General features: G+C 32.5%; 1 protein-coding gene across 1 annotated transcript in view; it reads left to right on the forward strand.

The window, feature by feature from the left end:
• Positions 1–471: 471 nt before the first annotated feature.
• Vha16-1 (Vacuolar H[+] ATPase 16kD subunit 1) overlaps positions 472–22400 on the forward strand; it is a 46073-nt gene continuing 24144 nt past the window's right edge. The window contains exon 1 of the mRNA XM_072534568.1: positions 472–661. Coding sequence (XP_072390669.1) covers positions 586–661 — 76 coding nt within the window. The 5' untranslated portion in view covers positions 472–585. The remainder of the gene's footprint in view (positions 662–22400) is intronic.

Here is a 22400-nt window from a genome sequence, read left to right on the forward strand (position 1 = left end):
GAGTCAGTTATTGTATTCATTCGAAAATATTATTCTTCCAATGTTATACATCATGTAATGAAACAGTTAAATGTATATTTTTTAATATTCAGAAGCAGAAATGTCAAAACAGTTAAAGTACTTAGATTTAAATGTACCGCCGTTGTAATGAAAGAAAACGGAAACAAATGTCAGTCATGTGATGTAAAATTACAGATTCTCTTTTCGAAATTACTTTTCGCCATATTATTTCCTTTTGGGAACGTATCTCTAAAATAAAAAGATAATTTTACGTAACATCTATATTTCACGAAAATCTTGATTTTAACAATTTCGTCACGTCATGCGCTTTGACTTAGTGTGACATCACCAAATTATCAACTGGATTTACATGCGATTGGAGGATTCCTGGCCTTCAGCTTGAATCCCACCAATCGAGAGGCTCGAAATTCTGCACTCCACCTGAAATTTTCTTATCGTCATATGACCCATTCTTGCTGGTGGCAGTCGTGTAAGCCATATTTGTCAGTGGGTTCGCTAGTTCCGTAGTGTGTTGTGCACATTTAACATCGTTCTGGCCTGTAAATACTCCTAATAACTTAAAAAATGGCAGATGACAAACACCCCGTCTATGGACCCTTCTTTGGAGTCATGGGAGCTGCTGCAGCTATCATTTTCAGTTGTAAGTAGAAATTTTGCTGGTCTTTTCGCCGCTAGACTATTGATTTTATGCCATCAGAAGGTCTTTGATTTTTTATAGCTTTAATTGTAACTTTACATCATTGTTTTAAAATCTAAAATTGTTACTATCTTAGTGTTCGAAGCTAAAATAGTTTATATAAAAGTAATCTTTGTTTTTCAAGCAAAATTGAAACCATGGGCGTAGTAGATAAGTCATATGCCAAGATCTGGGAAGTACTTATTTATTTGAACACTGAAAGAGCTATGAAAGGGTTTACATTACAAATTATAGCTATTAGAGGCATATTTCCTCAAAATTATTTTTTATTTAACAGTTTTATACCATATTCTGACCCACTTAAAACAAGTCACATGCCTTGTCAGACCCACCCGACTTGTGGTCTTAAATTTAATTTTGGTACTTATTATTTTGGTGTTTCCCAACGCCACATAACTTTAGTATTGTTTAAATTCTTACTATTTTTTCAAAAAAGTCAGATCACTATCCCTATAAGTGGAGGTCAAGTTAATTAGTTTTTTTATTGACAAGTAGATACTATTATTCATTCAATACTTACCATTTTTTTTCCCAAATTCAACACTTACGATTGTCCAAGAGTGCAAAGTATTTAACGTTTTGATATGTTTTTACTATACAAATTTAAAATTATTTATTAAGCAATGAATTAGAAGCTTTTATTTTACTCATTAACGACCAGCACACCGTTAATTGTTTGTTAATTTTTTTGCATTTCCAAACAGTTTTTACTAATTATTTCCAATGTTAATTTTTAGTTTGGAAATTTTTTACTATCAGAGATGACAAAGTGAGAATAAGAGGGTTTTAAAACATTATTAACATAACAAATCAAAACCTTTACAGGTGGGTGTAACAAAAAACATGTGACTGTCAAGGTTACTTTACATGACAAACCTAGAATGGTTCTGTCATTTCTACTACTTGAATTTTTCTACTATGATAAATGTCTCAGTGCTTATAATGATAAATATAAAAAATGATAAACTAAAATTTACACATATTTCAATATAATATACAAATGATAAGACTTAAAACTGAAGTTTTGAGTCTTAAGATCATTAGTAAAAATAAAGTTCTGTGTTTTGTTTGAATTGTTCATAGATTTTTTTTCTTGAAAATTCTGTTTTTTTTGTCCGTCATGGTGTTTTACATTATCCTTCATAATTTTTTAAATTATAGGTATTTAAAGGTACATTTCCATGTTTTTAAACCTAATGTAGTAATTCAAACATTTTGAATCTAAAGAGATCACAATATATTATATTACACTGGAACCATGTGATGTTATCAGCTATACAATGTATGATAAATTTCTTATCTAACTATCTGTCATGTGATGGGCATGGCATCACTGATATTGGGAAAAGGGATTTAATTAAAGAAATATTTAAGCTTTTATTTGTATGGTCACGCGATGGGCGTGCATTCTTTCTACTTTAAAGGGTTCTTTTTATTTTACCAAATGCATTTGTTCACATTGACAACTATTTTTTTATTTTTTGTTTTTTCCTTTTCTGGCGTTCTCGTAAAACTTTAGTGCATATTTCGAAGCATCATATATAAACCTCTGCTTTAATATATTACACTCTCTATTTTTCACTGTTAAAAGTGTGTGTGCGTGTGTGGGGGACGGAAAGTCCTTAAGCAACAGACTTTTCTTACAAAAGTCTATCTTAATTTACTAATGAAAACTGTTGCTAAATATAGGCATTAAAATAAATGATGGAAAAACCTAAATGTTGGTATGGGTTCCAATAGGGTTAGAGCTAGAAATGCTGAACAAAACCAGCATAGACCACTATAATTTTGATGTAAATAATTTGACCTATCTGGGTCCTCTGATAACTAGTGATAATGACACATCTGAATCTGAAAAAGTAAAACAAAGATGCTGCTAGTGAACAAATTTTATTTTGGGTTAAACAAACAGCTAAAAACATAAATTTAAGCCAAAACACCAAACTAACAATATATAGAACACATCCTACCAGTGCTGACATATTGTCGCACAAGACACAAGTTGTCGCTTGTCTTCAAAAGGAAGATATTAAGAAAAGTAATTGGCATACTCTGAGAATGGTATTTATAAAAGGCTGCATAATTTTGAACTGTACGAGAAATATAACAAAAAAGTAAATGATAGAGATCTACCATCCTTCATAAAAATAGGTAGACTTAGATGGGCTGGACATGTGTCAAGAGCAAATGAAAATTAACCACCCAAACGATCCTTATTAGTGTTACCAGTAGGAAATAGGAGTAGAGGTAGAACCAGACCAAGATGGAGGGACTGTGTGGATGAGGATGCAAGGAAGATAGGCACAGCAAACTGGCAACAGTTGGCAATTAACAGAAATGACTAGCTAAATAGATTATGGAAGGTTGAGTCTCAACTTGATCAGTAGCATCACTGATGTTGACAATTATATTTTCTGTGGTTTTTTAGTCTAATCATGATAGAAATATAGTATTTTTGTAGATTAGAATTAAGATATAGTCACAGTCACAAGGTTTACTGTCATATGAGATTGTTCAGCCCATACCATCATATACATCATAATCAGTCCTGAATTTTATGACAATATATTACAGTGCCTTATTGTTTTTGGATTTCATAAGCCATAGTTGAACCTCCCCAAAAACATTTTGCCATTACATAATACTAGTTGTGAAAGCTGTGAAATATATTTTAGATCTAATAGTTGTTACACAATTCAAAATTTTATCTATTTTACGATCATATGAAAGCTTTTTTGACATATTTTGAATATAGTCGTAATAATAATCCTAATATAATGTAGTCATACCTTTTGGCTCTCACATTGAATTGGGCTCTTAATTTATTAGGGGTATATATAAGATACTCTATGTTGATGAGAATGTTGAAATAGAGGAACTCCTAATGCATGCAAATTCAAATCGGGAAAAGATACTTTGTGAAGATATAAGGCTATAGAAGATATAAGGCTATTAAAAACCTTAGTTTAGTATGAGTAAATATTGGTTAACCTTGGATATAATAGAATATAGTCTATGTCATTAATGCTTGATATAGTACTGCATAACTGCTCTGTTCATTTAACATGTTAACCACTCAAATATGGCTCCTTTTGGGTCAATTTCTTATTTATTATAGTATTGAAGCGCATATGTTGGGTTATAGAGCCTGGAAGTTCTTTTGGTTGTGAATCATGTGTTGGTTCATGTGGCACTTAGCATGTTTTAGTCACATTATTTGTGAGCTGCACAAATTTAATACCATAACTCATCATTTAATATTATCATTTTCTGTGAATTATCAATCAGTATTTCAGGTTTTATATATTATACTCTTGTATCCCTTTTTTTATTTTTGAATGCTTCAGCCTTCTGTGTAAATGAGTTCTTGTTTACTTTTTCTGGTTTTTCCAATTAGAGACCCTATCCCATCAAAACTTACTAACATGTTAGCAAAATCACACGAGAAAAATCATCAAAACTGTTATAGAATATATTTGTTTGGTATAAATATTTTATTCCATTGTAGCATTCATGGCTGTGAGAGATTGGCACATTTCGATTGGAAAATGTACAATGGTATTGGAAAAGTATTGGTAGATAGGTGCAGAAAAAAATAAAGCACACTTTTTAGCATAAAACAAATTTAAATATTTATCTATTCATATTTATAAATAGTTGTTTGGCTATTACAAACATCTCATTAAATAGGTAATATTCATTGGATCAGTTATAGGTATCAAAACAGGATAATCTTTTTTAAGAATTATATTTGTAATTTGGTTTAAAACTAAACTTTTTTTCCAAATTATTAAACAATCATTCTATTTAATATACCTTTATCTGCGTTGTGTGTCAGTTTTAGTTTTTTTTGTGATTTAAAAAATAAACTGTTACCTGCAACTATTTCATGCTTTTCCTTGACAATAATTCTTAGGATAATCCTTTGTGAAACACCAGTCACTGCAATTATTATTCGTCAATACAACTTATTAATATGAATTTTAAGTTGCTCTGAAATATTTCTCCCTCCATGTATTGATATAAATTGGCAATTACCTCATGAGTCTGAGCATTTAAAAAATTATTATGTAGTTTACTTTTAAACTCCATCAATACCACATATCTTACTGTTCCAATGTATTTATCACTTGAGCACAAGTACTAGAATGCAATCAAGGGTTCTAAATGGTACATATTATTTTGTGTGTAATATTAGGGGACAATACTTACGGCCAGCCATTGTCTATTCTGTGTACTGTCATTATTACGTGAATTAATGTGAACACATATTTGTTACAATTTCCCTTTTGGCAACACATTTATGTTAAAAGTAGTGACAAGGATAGTTTTGTTGTTTTTTATTATTGTGCTTTTGTAATAAGCTGAACTAATGATTTATTGTCTTATTTTTGAAGATGGATATTACTTCCAAAACATGTATATGTAACTTTGTTTGGAACTGTGGAAGGAAAAGGAAGACAACAGCAAGGAATACACCTTTTTTGATAATGGAGTTCCCATATGATATCCAGTTTCATTTCAGCATTATAATTATTTTAACTGTGTCTGTAACACCAGTTTTTCTTCCATCTCTGACTCTGGCAACCTGTCCTGCCCAGTTTCAAATTAAACCCCAGTAAAACAAGCCAAGAACTTCAATAATATTTAGAACATGCTGGGATTATTGCTCATTACTCGACTCTACTACAACTTATAGTAACTGGAAGGAAAACAATCAGACTGCTAACAAAAACAGTTACTGACTGTTAATCTTTTATTATATTAGTTAAGAACTTTTATATTTAAGTCAAACAGAAACTTGTCTCTTAGGAACTATTTTCGTCACTCAAGCATATGTTTTACTAATAAGGACACATCATAGCAAATCTTGTTCCTATTTTAGTTCACCTATTTATTTCTAGATTCTCCAGCACTGAGATTCCACATTGATATTATTTCATAGTTTAAATAATGCGTTTAAATAATAATTTGAAGTAGTTTTATTGCAACATTTGAAAGTCAATCTACATACTTTGAGTTTTAATACACTTGTTAATGTTGATTATGTTAAGTTGATTCTCAACTACTCACTCTTTTCGGAAAGAAACAATTGTATATTTTCACACATCAAACAATTTTACTGCTGTTTCCCAAAAACTAGCGTCTGGCAGACCTAAAATAAACAAATCTGAAAATATTACTCATATCATATCTCACATTCAAAACTGAAACCCTAACACTTCAGAAAATCTCCATGTACAATATAATTTTTTCCTAATACTTACTTATTTTGGGACATTTTTAGTGAGGATATAATATATTCCCAGACACTGAGCCTAAAACATATTGCGTAATGAATTTTTCACTTATTTATGCTAGAAATTTTCAGATTATGGTATATTTATTTTAATACTTCTTAAACATTTTCCTTTTTTATACTACAGATGGGGAAAAGTGATACAATCTTCTTCTTCTTTATGTGCCGTCTTCTACCGAAGGTTGGCGACCATCAAACGATAGGTTTCTCTGTTTTGTGCCGCATGTATTATGTTCGCGGCTTCTGGTATTTGAAACCATTCTCTCAAATTTCTCAGCCAGGATTTCTTCTTTCTACCCAAACCTCTTCTACCTTCAATCTTGCCTTCCACGATAAGCTGTAGCAGACTGTTCTTATCATTACGGAACACATAATAATACAATCTAATAAAATTATTATTTAGTAAAAAGCTACACATTCTAAAAAGCTATATATTCTTCTTAAACTTGACCACCATCATGGCAATGCGAACTATATTTACTGTGCTGCAGAATAGCTCAGTTAATGTTATGACAAATCTATTGCAAAGGTTTGGAAGCCAGGAAATTCTTCTTCCTGGATCTCCCGCTTTTAATATTTCCTGTGGTACAACCTGGAGTAACCCATACATATTTTTGTTTGTTTCACATAATGTCTGCAAAATATTGTAGTTTTCAACATTTTACAGTTCAGCAGATCAGGTTGACAATTCATTCTTCTAGCTACATATGGCCAATGCAAAGATGCCTATAAACTACATAGAATCATTAAACATGTTTTGTCGTATGTTAAACAGAAGTTGAATATATTACAAATGAAGGGATCATAAGGAGGGCTATTAAACATCATTAAACAGAAACGTTTCATGTTGAGATCATACTCTGACAGGGAATAATTATGATTTGAATGCCATTCAAGTGGGAATAATTGAAGATAGAAAAGGATACATTGTTGATTCCTCTTAAAATTTTGGTGTTGGTTATTTTTGTACATATATTTTATGCATATATTATACGTTGCAACACCTGTTGCAATGAGTTGTATACTCGCTTTAGTGTATTGTATCTTTTTCACTGATATTTCTGTTGATAATAATGCAATCAACAATTTTTTCAACACATATCGAAGTCTTATCTTACTAGTATGTACTATTTCTTGCATTTTGATTGTTTTCTTTTTATCTTTGTCAGAAGTGCCATTTTGATCATTGGTTGATTTAATCATATTTTCCAATTCATCACTTTGTCAGCCAGATGGTTTAGTGGGATAGTACATTCACTTCAATGTGAGCAGTTTAGTGGGTTTCATGGTTCAAACCAAGTAGAGGTCACAAAATCAAAATTGTAAAGGTAAAAGTTGAAAATCCAAAATGGATCTATGATTTATTGGAATACACAAGTGGATTAAGTGGTTTGATGGATTAGCAGTACAGTATGAGATTGTAATTTACTGCTTGAGTCACTCATTTATTTATCCCTATAGGAAAGTGTTGAGACACTAGAAAACCGGAATATAGAAAGAGAAATATTCGTTAATTCAATTCTTATCATTTTCAGTAATGGGTTTTCAGAAATGACTTCAGTTTAGAACTCACCAGTAGTTTAGTTCCATATTTTCACTTATTTTCAATTTCCATTTATTTTCTTTTTTTCGTCTTCTCAATAGCTTATTTTTTTCAACTGTTAGGTTGAAATTGTCATATACTTTGCTGTGTCTTGTCATCTGAGTATTTTCATTCATGGTTATTCCTTTTGTTGCCTGCCATTTTCTCGTGATTTATATGATATCATTTCTTTCTTCTTTGTTTTTATATTCGCATTCCCCTTTGTTCATAACACTAGGATTTGTTTTGTTAACTTTTCATATTCCACATTAGATAGAACAGAACCGTGGGATGTCTGAATAATATAATATAGAGCATAAAAGAAAATATAATCATAATTTAACAAACACTTCTTAGGCCAATAATGTGTTGCGTAAACCTGACCCAACTCAGTAAGAACAGAATGAACACTGAAGACCACAAAAATGAAAGTCTCCAGAATTATGGAAGACACTTCGAGATAGAGCTAGAAGTATAAACCTACGCCACAGTTTAAAATAGAGCTAAACGACCATATTGACAAAATGATGGAGGACCAAAGTATTAAAAAGAGCGAGAGATCATTCTCCAGTAGACAGGCGATCAGTGAGACAACCACAAAAACACTGAAACGTTTTGGAAAGAAAAAAAGAAAGAACATTAGGTATTTATGTAAACTTCCAAAAACAAATTGTGTCCTTATCAGTTTTTGCAGACTTTTAAAATCGAATTGCTTTTGATTATAACAGCAATACTAATAACTAATAATCATGATAATGTACATTTTTAGTGAATATTTTCTGATAATATTCCCCACAGTTTATTTATTTTTATTCATCAATATGGAATTCCTTAGATTTATCAGATCATTACTGAGAAAATACACACTAGCTATTTCATTTTCTCTCGCATAAAGAGCTGTCAAAACATTTTAGATACACGTGATAACGGTAAACTCAATAGAGTTCCTGAAACTTTTCGTTAATAGATCGTTTTTATTAAAGCAGTTACCTACCAGTCTATAATAATAGTAACTAATTATAAAGCTAAGTTTATGAGACGATATAAATAATGTTGGAATTGTAATCAATGTGGATTCCAGGGTCGCCGTCGTTATCTGTTAAATGTTTTCAAAACTGTTCTTTTATAATGAGAGTTGTGAAACGGCTGGCGGGCGGTTTGAAATTGATATGGTTGAATAAATAGAATTTTGAACATAAAGAAATAATGTAACTGTGTTTACATCCTATAGAAAATGTATATCTAATGTTTAGGGATGAAAAATGTGCATTCAAAGTAGATATTATCCTAGCAGTGACTGTTTGGTCACGTTCTTGCGCCGGCTAGCCCAACAGATTCTCCATGTTGCGCTGTTAAAAAAATATAGATTGTACTTTTGCGTTTTTTATTGATAATGGCATTATGACCCAGGTCAGGTCGAATATCATAAACAAGTTATATTAAAAAATATTTTAAAAATTTAAATAACATATTTTAAATTAAATAAAGTAATTTTATTATTTATTTATTTTTTATATTGTAAACGAATTCAATAAAAATATTGTTTGCTCCTAACGTCACCTGTTAGCATAAAAGCACACTTACGTTGTTTACTTATGACAAACCTGTCAAATCCAGACCATATATTAATAATAAAATATAAATAAATATCATTTGATAGTAAATTTACTTATATAAACTTAATATGTTTAAAAATAATAATTGTATTTATATGAAATTATTTTAAATTAGAAAATTATTATAAAAATTTAAACGGATGATTCAGTACTGTTATTAATTGGATGCCATTTATGAAATAACTCGTTACGAATAGAATCTTTTAGTGACAGATATTCTTTACTTCTTATTTAATGTCTATATTTTGTTAGTTATTTTCATCCAGCTTTTAATTAAAACCTGCCTAGAGTAAATATATGATGACTTTTAATCTTTTCCATATTTTGTTTATTACATATTGTTATCACTAAATTCATCAAAAGCAATTGTTACATACCTGTATCAAAGAGTTTCACGAAAAAGTCTTTTTTACAAAATGCTGACTTACGAAAATGTCAACAAATACCTAGTATCTTAAATCGATTAAAAATTAATATTTTTCTAAGAGAAAATTTTAATTTAAAGAGACCACAAGGCAATTATTTTATCATGGAAAGAAAATATGTGACAAAAATATTAAGTTCTGAGTTATATGAAGACGGATTTGATATCGGGTCAAGGTTAGGGAATAACATCCGACGCCGAGAGTTTTATCAAGCTCTAGAGCTGTCTAATTCTCGTAGATTATTTCTTACATTTGTCGGACAATTTGCTCAATAAAGCAAGGCACTTAATTTATGTTCCTTTGTCATGTACATGTACAGGATATATTTTCTTCGGTAGGTATTGCACTCCATTTCTAAGTTTTAAATTTCCAAATTTAACGCTTATATGCCTCACTGAGTCGAAAAATCTCTCACCAATGTGCTACATCATTTAAATAACTCATTTTTCTTATCATTTTTGAGTTTTCATATCACAATTTTTGTATGATTTCTTTTGATGCTCGTATTTTTTATTAAAGCCCAATTACTCAATTATTTATTATACAAAAATTTTTATTTCACGCTTTCTATCTTTTATTATATGAATTCTTTTCAGTGTCAATCTGTTAACTTATTTTTTGCCATATCTTTTTAGTATTGAGTAATAAATAGTAAGGCGTTGAGAAGAATGAGAAAGGAAAACCAAATAATAAAAACAATTAAGATATGTAAAGTTACAATATAAGGGTGTAAGTCTAGTGCAGATACATAATAATAAAAAGCAAAATAAGACGCTTTTCCTTTAAATAATCTAATAAAGTGGTATAAATGCAGTTCCATAGAATTATTATTCAGAGTGTGAAAGTGACTATGATTATTACTAACCTCTTTCACGTAAACGGTACCCAAAGAAGAATTTTTTATGGATCGAAGATTGCGTTCTTCTCATTTCTTTTTAACGTGAACTTATTTTGTGCAATATTGTGTCTACATATAGTGATGCCAAAATATTATGTGCTGTAGCTGCGTATTACTCCAGTCGTCAGGGACGAAAATGCCACTGAACCTCTAAAAATCATACGAACAAGCTGAATTTTTCTTTGGGACCTCAAAAAAGATTACCACTTTTACCCCCCGGCTTCCTTCTAAAATTCCGCCTCGTAGCGAGAGCAAAACGGTAAAATCGATTTACTAAAAATTTGTACGCCGCCGTAGAAAAAAATTTTTCAAATAAAAAATTTAACTGGGATAATTTTACACAAAAATGTTTATTAGCACTTTTTCTGTAGAATTAACCGTTCTCTTAGAAACAAGGCTTGAAGCGACCGGTGATTTTCAATGTCAGGTACGCACGCTCATAATTATCTCAACTACATTTTTTATTTGAAACATTTTTTTCTTGCTTACAGATTCTTGGTAAATCGATTTTTTCGTTTTTTCCTCCCTACGAGGGGGTCCTTTAGGGGGAAACCTTGTGGTAAAAGTGGTAAACTTCTTTGCATTTTTTTGGGTTCCCAAAATTGTCATTCTCAGCAATACTCAGCTTGTTCGTATGATTTTTAGAGGTCAAATCGTTGACGAATGGACTACATGGTTACGTATCATTGTGCTTAGGCTAGGCGCACACACATCGAATTTGGACGGTCGATAGAAGTTCGATCTAAGTTTTGTCGATGATGCTTTGCACGCACACTACACGATATTTATTCGATGACGTTTGTTAATTTACAAAGGTTTGTTAGGTGGAGTATACAAAATCACAATGAACAACACGGAGCGATGTAGCTTGAGCAGTGTCCAAAAAACGTAACTGGTCCTCTGGTCGGTCGACCAAGATCGATGTGTGTGCGCGCTTTTATTTGGTACCGTTCGTCTTGAAAGGACAGTAACGATCACGGCAGCAGTCTATGCAGTTGCATTGATCGAAAATTCACACGGCATCGATGCCGTGCCGTTTGTCGACCGATGCGTATGCACACATTGTTTCTTCGCGCCACCAAAGTTCAATCGAACTTTTATCGACCGTGCAAATTCGATGTGTGTGCGCCAAGCGTTACTGTCTATAAGCCAATAATGGTTTTCGTAAAACTATTTTTGTAGTAAAACTTCATTGAGAGTAGATTAAAAGCGGATTCTACTGTTGGCTATTTTCTCGAATTCGGAAATATTGTGGGCGCCAAGAAAGGACTAAAATATAGATTTTTAATAGAGCTAGTCGGTCATGCTTGATTAATATGTTCTAATTTCACAATGGTAATATTGCGGAATAATTGCGAAAAGTACTATATAAAATCGGAATTTTTACTGGATGCAATCAATTTACAACCGCTCAGTTGTTTTTTAATGATGATATTTTTTTGTTTCCGATATTCATGAAACTACTCATATATTTGATTAGAGATTTTATATTTTTTTATCGTTTTACTTTTATGTATATACATAGTTAAAAGTTGTGTTAAAAGGAATGTCAATAATTGACATCCACCTTGACTTCCAATTCAAAATATACATACTTCAAAATTAATCTAGGGGACAAAAACAAAATACGAGATTACAGAAGGATTTCAAATAATTTATATCAGATATTTTTAATAAAAAGTTATAAACAAGTGTACGGATATAAAATAAACATCTTTTCTTAGAATTATCGCAATAGCTCTTAAAAAAAAATTAAAAGAGAACTCCATAAGTCAAGAAATGGTAAAAAAAAATAAAAAACTAATTTGTTGCTTCTCAACTCCCAACAAAGCAGTCTTTAGGTTAAGTTAGTATAGTGTATGACCTCCATGGTTGTTGATTATTTTCCTATATCTATATAAGGCAAACTCATGATCAGATGGTCAATGTCTTTCTGCGATATTCTGTTCCACTCCATTGCAAAGCCCTTAAACAGTTGCTATCTTGTATTGAACACAATATTTTGTTGTAAAATGCGTCTTCCCAATATGTCCCATACATGCTCAATTGGGTTTAAATCTGAAGATTGTGCAGGGCATGGTAAAACCTCCATTTCATTATCTTCGAGGAATGTTCGAACGACCCTGACAGTATGCTAACGCGTATTGTCGTGCATTAATTAAACTTGGGGACCAGCTGTTATGCAAAGGGTATAACAATATTTTCATAATATCGCGGTAGTCTGTTACATTTAGAAACCGTTCCAGACAAGAGATTGGTTCTTCCACCAAGAGTGATGCCACTCAATACCATTATACTACTGCCTTGCTGTCTATGAACCTCCTGCACGGTGGCCAATCATTCAGCATTGCCAAATCGTCTCCAAATTCTTGTCCGTCTGGTATCTAGTGCCCAGTGAAGTTGATGAGCGCGATTTCCTCTGAGTAACACAGGCACTCTCACAGGTCTTTGAGCATATAACCCTACTTCATGCAGTCTTCAACCTAATAAAACGGCCTGTATGACGTTCAGCAACATCACCAGTTTCTTGACACCTTAACCACAAAAGATTAATGACACTTCTGTTCGTGTGGAGGACCTCAGGACCTCAGCAACGTCTCTTTGACTACTGCCAGCTTAAATCATTCCGATGCACCCCACTGGTATCGCGATTTAAATGATATCTCTCCATTATTGGCAATTGCAAAACTAAATAAAAATCCACAGACATTGAAAATCAAGTACCAATACCATATTGAAGTTTTGTTAAACTTTTTATAGACATTCTTATCAGCATTACCCTCCAAGTTGTTACAATAATCTACAAAACAACAAAAAAGATTAAAAACGTAAATTTATTTTTGTATGTGCAGCTACATTGATTTAAAACTATTAATATAGGTGTCCCCTAGATTATTTGATATGCTTATTAGTATGGGATACGAATAAACACTAGTTCGTAGTGAATTTTAGCCTCTTTTGAGGGCACTAAAAACTCTTTTTTTTTTAAAGCAAATTAATATTGATCTCAACTGTGTCCATCTTTTAACTTTTTATAGCATTCTCATATCTTCATTAAATTTTTGATTTGAACCTTACACATATTCTTCCGTATTCAATTCGCTTTGTTTACAATATTCTTTCGATTTTCTAGGCTTTACCTATACCTATACCTATACAAATACAGTCTATACTGCATATTCACGTATTTAAAACATCTCACTCTTTTAGGCTTGATTGTTCTTGATATTTTGATGCTCTATAATGAATAGCAAAACACAAAAATGAAAGGGTCAAACAAGAAATGCAAACTATCCTGATATAAGTAATTCTAAACTGTTTTCACGGTGTTAAAACTAGACTGCTTTTAAGACATTATATACAGCAAGTCACATTTGACGAATAAGTCCTACCTAATTCGTTCATTACTTTGCTATATATTGCAATATTCGTTAGTAATGCTGCTACTTTTTATTATTAATCAACGAAAACTCACATTGTTTTTGTGATCCATGATAATATAAACATAAAACAAAGAGGAATTAATAAAAGTTGTGAAATTACTATTATAAGGAGTAGTAATTGTAAGTGTAATTTCAGAAATTAAATAAATAAGATTGGTCTATATGTATTGGATATTAAAAAAGTGTTCCAAGATCTCATTTTTCACCTTAATGTTCACATTTATCAGTTGGTGCACCATTTATTCGAAAAATTTGTTCCAAGATAGATAACATGAATGTTAGTTTCAGTCTGGTAATAATAGTAATAAATCTACGTGGAACACGAAATTGTTTGTGGTTGTATTTTTTTAGGGATAGTCGAATGAAGTATTAGGTAGGGTTAGCGAAACAAAATTCTTTTAGGAGTAGAACCACTTTTTATAATTAGTTGGTTTTAATTGTAATAGGAAATCGCCCACACATAATTTGTAGTTAAAAACATGTCAGCACTATAATGCAAGTTGATCTTTCAGATATCATTTATTATTATTCACTTATTTTAATAATTTCTAATTCTGAATACCCGCGCAGTTACAATTATTGTGACGCCTGTGTCTAGCGCGGTGACGTCACTGAGTTGAAAGTTTTAACAATGTAAGCACATAGCGAGAGATCGTTTCAATCAAAACTAATGTCGACAATAACTATTATATCAAATATCTATTATAATCTTAACTACGTTTGGTAGACATGACTGTTTAGTACCAAACAAATATTATTTACACCTACCTTTAACCTCGGTATTCGAACTCTATTATAAAATAAAGCATTCAAAAATAGATCACCCGTGAACCTCTAAACCGAAAAACTGAAGTTGCTAATTAAAACAAAACAAATTCAATAAATCTTTTAATTCCAAGTATTACGGTACGATTTTGAAAATGTTTTTACGATCATGTTTTCAAATATAGGAATTACCTAGGAAAACATTGTTTTGAGTATTTCATAAAAAATCGTATCCTTGATTCAATACCGACTTGGAAGCCGACCAATAGTCTATCAAACATGTCTAGTCTCTACACTGGGTTTTTTTCGCGTAGTCAGAATCGAATTCTGTTTTTAAATTTTTATATTCTATTTGAGATCGACGGTTCGCTGATGATTGATGGGTTTGTGTTGCAAAAATTCGGCGGTTTGTTTAGTTGTGTCTAGTGTGCTATTTAAGTGTAGCAATGACTGCGTTACGTTACCACGCACTTGTACTCACTGATTCCTCTATTTCTATCATATTTTTTAGTCATAAAAGCATCGGGACATTTTATAGTCAGCTACTGTAGTAAAATATACGATATGTGTCAAAACAAAGGAGAACTGGAATGTTAGTAAACATGAAGAATTAAATAATGATGTGAAATTTAAGTTTTCTGCGATAAAAATATGTTCAATGTGGTTGTCACTGCGGTTTCAGCAGCACTCTTAAGGATTAATAATGCAGCGACATGGTGAAAAGAAGAATGTAGCATCTACTTGTCGGTGGGTTTTCCGTAAAAACCGCTTGTTTCCCTATATCTCATACGTAGGCATCAATAGTTGTTCGATCAGGTGAATGAGAAGAGTAAGGAAAGTTCGTGTTACGGGAAATTACGAGTCTCCAAAATGTTCTTGAAGATATTCTAAGAATACTTGTGTGGTATGGCAAGTATAAGGCCATTCTGTTGTAACCTTTGGTTGGTGAATTAAAATTTTCTGACACGATAGAATTGTCCGAAATCGATAAAAATGGCTTATTCTTTACGGTGCGGGTATTCTACTTTCGTCTTTCACGAAGTAACGACTTAATAAGGGATTATCTTACACTGCCCACGATGTCGTTACACGGTCACTACTAAGGGATTTCTAAATTCATTTAAATAGATGTGACAATTGTCCCATCTATAATCCCTGTTGGGATTATGTTGAAATAACCTTCCTTGGTTCACAGTAGTTGTTGGGGTAACTGGACGATCAGTACAGCCTTTGAGGTTTGCGGAAGCGTTATTCCCGACAGTCGAGATTTTGCAGCGACTCTTCCACAAATTTCTATTAGTCGGTGGTGGCTTCTGAAACTATTCCCGAAATTAATATTCTTGATTTAAATGTCGTTTGTTTTTGCTTATGCCATATTTTTAGGCTTTGATATTGCCCTTCTGGTAGTTTACAAAACCTTAATACATATTTGATCATCTTTGGGAAACCAAAACATCGTAAACCTTGGGAATCGGACATAACATATCGAGCTATTGGAAGCCCTATGCTGAGAGTCCGTTGTTAAGAGACAGAGAAAGAGAGATGTAGACAAAAATAAAGAACCTGTTAAGAAACCCATTTAATTAAATTCTCCATCACGCATTAATAATAACGTATGGTCCTAAAGTTTTGGGAAAAATTTCAAAAGCATATAACTCTGACCACAATAATCTTATATTTTTATTAAATTATTCAACAATTTAACTTAACTATCCTTATTATAAATCAAAATTAAAATGACAGACAAGGGACCATTATTTTCGATTTGCCTAATAATTCCCCTGACACGTTGCATCATCCTTTGGACGACCTCGGCGTCAATTTCTCTAATTTTTGTATATATGCGGCGTCTTAACTGTTCCTGATTTTGTGCTTCCCATCCATTATAGACTTTCCGACTTAATATTGCCCAGAACTCTTCAATTGGAGGAGCCTGAGGTAGGTTGGGGGGATTGTCTGCTTTCGGTACAAAGGTAATGTTGTTAGTTTCGTACCAGTTCCTTGTGATCCTCGCGTAATGACATGAAGCAAGGTCTGGCCAAAAGACTATTTGATCATTTGCATGATGTGTGTTCACAAACTGAAGCAATTTAGAGAGACACCTTTGAATATAAATATTTGCGTTTAAGGCTTCGTCTCGAACAACACCAATGTAGGGCTGTGATATAAAGTCAGCCTCAGAAATTGCACACCATACCAAAATTTTGTCCTCAAATTTTTTCTTACTTTTGAATTTTATTTCATCAGGTACATTTTCGTAATCGTTCGTGTAAAACCCATCGTTACCCTTCATCTCAGAGTTGGACAAAGTAAAATATTTTTCATCGTCCATCACGATCAACTTGTTGACGAAATGCACTCTCCTTAACGCGCGGCAACATCTCGGAATTCTCTCTAATTGATCCTCTGTGTATTTTGGAGCTTTCCTTCTTTTCCGGTAGATAATATTGTTACTCGATAGGGTCCTGTATACTGTAGTCTTTCCAACATGAAATCTTCTGGCCAGTTTACGCTGTGAGACCCCAATTTTGTTCTTAGCTGCTTCAATCAGTCTTGCCTCTCTTATATGGTTCAAAATCCGCGGTCGGCCACTTTTACGCAAGTTAACATATGGTATCCCTTCTTCACATTCTCTGATTGTGCGATAAATTGTCGATTTGCTTGTGTTTTGATCTCGATAAATATTAACAATATCTCGTTTCGACATTCGCTCAACCATATTATAAACACCTCGACGACTATCAATTTTATAAGACATTTTGCAGAGCACAAACCAAAATATTCTGCTTTGTTTATTAAATGTCAATAACTGATGACATTTCAATTCCATGGCTTTCTTTGTTAAATGCATTTTGCTTCTCAATCAGACCAGGTGAAATTTTTCCCAAAACTTTAGGACCATACGTTAATTATTCTTATCAGTATAGAGAGATCCAAAATATTTCTAAGCCGAAAAGGAAAACAAGTGTGAAATACCTTAGTAATATGTGCGTCTTTAAAAGACTTATCTAGGCATTAACAGTCAGCTGAAGGAAAATTTGTCAAATAAAGAGGTTTATGTTGAACTTTCCTGGTAAGAGAGTGAGAGACTGTTGATTTAGGTTAATATTACTGTTTGTTTTGTTTTTTATTATTGACTAATGTGGCCAATCCTTTCTATCAGGTCATAGGTTTATTCAAACACAACGTCAAACAAAACCGTCACATAACTGTCATTCTACTGCACAGTAAACAAAATACGTTCCAACAAAAAGATGATTGTTCGTCGCTTAGTCGTTCCAAAGGTTACAACAAAAATTGTGTTCAGTTACGGTTTCATTACAATCATTTCAGTAACCGGGCATCTGCATACTAGAATGATATTCTCTAGGTTTTCGAATTACCGTCTTCGGATGATACGAATGGTGAATATGTACATAAAAAACGGTACAAGCAGTTTCCTGACGATTTCTGGGAAGAAACGTTATATATTGCGCTAAAATTGTCGTTCCATGCTCTTTTTAATCGAATCATACATGGTCTTCCGTATATTGATTAATTTCTAACAATCTCATCCACTTTACAGTAAAAAAACAATTTGAACACTTGGGTTCCATTCGAGATTATTTTAATTCACTGTCCGTCAGTATATTTCTCACGTTTTTTATGAATATCGTTCAATATGTTTGAAAGTCTTTGCGAACGAGTTAAAACTATCGTATTTATTTTTGTTTTTCTAACAAATCAATCTTCGTATTTTAGTCATACATTTGTTTTTTTAGGGTGTGTCTAATGTTAGTTTCTTGCTTGGAAAAATGTAAAATTTCATCTTATACGAGTTGGCTGCTTGCCATTACCCATGAAGTTATTCAATATTCAGAGGACAAAGCATTTCAGTTTACAAGTCGAAATTTATAGGTCAAAGAATCAAGAAATAATATTCCAGAAAGTTAAATATGTAGTTTCAATAACTTACTTAAAAGCATAACTTATGAAATAATGAAGATGAACATATAAATCAGTAGCCACTTGAAAAATCGATTATAGTGAAATGATATTTATTTAACTGTTGTCTTTATTCAATTTATAATGTCTTTATTAAAAGGTTCTTATTTTAATTTATTAAAAAGCACGATAACTTATATTAATTTATTTAACTACTCAATAATACATAATTTATTTTATACGAACGCTACAATTAAAATCGCGGGCGCGAGTCTTCAGATTTAACTAACTGTTCCCTTCCATGAAAGCTCCTGTTTTATATGCCAGTACCGTTAAGCTAGAATCATCGACAGCCCTCTCGACTAGCGGTAAACTGGTATCGGCTCGTCCAGAAGGTAAATCCGGGTCATCGTCTCGACCGGTTCAGGTAGATAGAAGCCTCTCGTAAAATCTAAAACATAAACATGTGAATAAAAACATGTTTACAGGTTTTTTTAAATATGACTAATATTTTTACGTAACAATAGTAAACGCAAAATTGTGGCAGGGATAAAATATGTAACGTTGCCTTGTCTTCTAATTATTGACAATACTTCCCATCTTCAGTTTAAACAAGAGTAACCAACTAATAATCAGAATTTGCACAAGCTTTAAATTTAAAGAAGCCTCAAATATTCGTGTATTATAGCATGTATCTATATTTTTATACTTTAATGGATTTGAGCATAACCACTTCAAAGAAAATGTTAAATGTTACTTCCAGTGCTTTCTGCACTGCAACGAAGCAGACCAAAATTCACTTTTCCCAAGAGCACGCAAATACACCCTTAGAATGTAGAAATAATGTAGAAATAATGGTAGTAGGATACAATAAATCCTCTAAATCTAGCGAATTTTTCCAAACATGCACTTAAAAGATATATAAACAATATTTTGCAGTTATATTAAAGAGGGTTATTTTCCTAATTTGTCGTCATTTTTTGGGCAAATAATTCCGGAACACCACTCTTCCTCATTCCAAGTTCCGCTTAATTATTTTGTGCATTTGTTCAATGCTATTACCACCTCTAAATTTAAAAGTTCTGGTTGGTATGCCATCACTTCTCAAGGATTCGTTTAAATTCAGCGTTTTTAGGCATATCTCAAATGCCTCATCGTTGTTGCCAAAACTCAAAATCGAAATTTCATGTTATAAGCTTTAAAAAAGATGAGGTTGTAATAATGTAAATTCCACATTGACCGGTCAATGGAAGTGATAAATTTTATTGATCTCGAGAATTGTAAAAAATAGCAAAAATCGTGCAACAGTTATTTATACTTCGCGTCATTAAAAAGGGGCCACTTGGAATTTTATAAGAATTTTCAATAATTTTAAGTTTATGCAATTTATTCTATTGTCAATAAATTCACACAATGTAGAAACACTTTTAGGCACCGCCACTGGGTGCCGATAGGTTATTATGTTTGTACGTTGTTTTTCTTGGAATATGGCTATTTTGTTTCTCAAAAAATCTTTCAGTCAGTCCTTGTATGGTCCAAAAAGCATATCAACGATTCGTAGAGAAGAATCACGGCGACCAGAGAAGATCCTTTTTTACAACGCACTTCTTTGCAAAATAGGCTAGAGCAATCCAAAACCGTTTTCAAAATGCTCACAGGTGGACATTAAGCACTTCTAAAGTGAGAAGAAGATTGAGGGAATTGGGTCTAAGGGCTCGCTGCCTAGCAACTGGACCTTTGTTAACAGCAGCATATCGACATCGCTGACTTAAGTTTGCTAGAGATCACGAGCATTAGGTGATAAAAGATTGGAAAAATGTTTTGTTTAGTGATCGAGTCCAAAATGGTTCTTTATGGCTCAGGCGGTCGCATCAAAACGCACAGAAGACGTGGGGAACGATATGCTGCTTGCGCTTGAGGAGCACGTGTTGCTTTTGGAGGCTCTGTAATGTTTTGGCAGGCATTTCATTGGAAGGCCGTACTAATCTCGTGTTTATTAATAGAGGAGCGTTAAATGCTCACCTTCATGCAAGACAACGCGCGGCCCCACGTAGCCAGGATGGGAACGCAGTGCCTGGAAACTGTCGGTGTGCCAAAAATGAATTGGCCGGCTCAAAGCCCGGATTTGAGCCCAATTGAGCATGTTTGGGACCAACTCCAACGAAGAGTAATAAACAGAATACTTTTACTCAAGACAACATTCAGAATTTGATCAATTCAATACTAAGTCGAATGGAAAGTGTAATTGAAAATAGAGGTGGTAATACAGAATATTAAAAATCACGACTTTATTGTAAGTTTTATAAAGAAAGAAAAAAATTACAATGCTAGTATTTAAAATTTTCCATTAACAATTGCCAACAATTTTAGCTTCTTTAGGCTTCTTTTTAATGACGCGCAGTGTATTTAAACGATTTATAGAAACTGACTTCATTTACGGCAAAATTCAAAAATTGCATACTAAAGCCGCACTCTTAACCTTGAAAACGCATTTTGATTTTATCGATAGGATAGTCAGATCAAAAGATATCGAATTTTTACCGTCGAGTTGATACAAATTTTATTTAAAACTTATTTCGCCCGCATAGCTGTCCTTCAAAATCGCCGGTCGCTTCAAGCTTTGTTTCTGAAAGATATAGCACAAATAGTGCTTAAATTTTTGTTCAGAATTATCTCGGCTACATTTATTTGAAACATTTTTTTCTGCGCCGTACAGATTCTTGGTAAATCGATTTTCAGATTTCCCCCCTTACGAAGGGGCGTTTTAGAAGGAAGCCCATTTTTTTGGGGTCCCAAAATTGACATTCTCAGCAAAATTCAGCTTGTTCGTATTATTTTTAGAGGTTCAGTGGAATTTTCGTCTCTGACGACTAGAATGCTACTGCTTTGTTGACTACCAGAATGAATTCGATTATGTAAGCTGGATAAATGTTTGGTCCATTTTAATAGTGATGGGTACGATAGAGCTGGTGACACTAGCTGGTTAATTATTATTTTGTTTCAGAAACACTGTATTTACTATAAAACGATTTTCCCTAAACTGTATTTACGTCCGTTCTACATATAATTATTTTTCATAATTACCATTGTTTTGAAGTCTATGTACGAAAACCAATTTCAAAATGAACTTAAAAATATTTATTTTTACTAAAAATTTTGTTCATAATTGTGTTACCTAAGATTGTTATCACACATAATAAAGTCATTACCGTTACACACGTTCGCGATAAGTTGCTGATTATTTGCGTAATATTCGTTCTAAAATATATTGTAATTTTGAGCAATTCATATTAGGTAATAAATAGCTTTTCAATTGTATTTCCAAAATGTACGTGTAAGACAAGTAGAAATTCTGGAAACGTGTTGTAAGAGACATAACAAAATCGCAAAGAATGATAAAACAAAAATCCTCAGCCTTTTAAATCTAGGACTCTGTTTAACACATTACAATTACGTGTTGTTATAGCTTCAGGCCTCTGTTTGCGAAAATATAAGATGTTAGGTACATTTAGAATAAAATAATCTTTTTTTATTACATGTCTTTTACTATCGATAGCGTTTTTAATTTCCACAGTTGACAATAGTATTTATCTTGTAATGCCTAGAGAGGAATGCAACAGAAATATATTTTTGGTACATCATTCCGGAGAGTTTTTTTAATGGCTTAGACTAGGTGTCAATCAGCCAGTCACAACATGAGTAATATATTATACACTTCCTTAGTGTTCTT

Source organism: Diabrotica undecimpunctata, chromosome 6 (assembly GCF_040954645.1).
Source record: "Diabrotica undecimpunctata isolate CICGRU chromosome 6, icDiaUnde3, whole genome shotgun sequence".
Taxonomy (NCBI): Eukaryota; Metazoa; Arthropoda; class Insecta; order Coleoptera; family Chrysomelidae; genus Diabrotica; species Diabrotica undecimpunctata.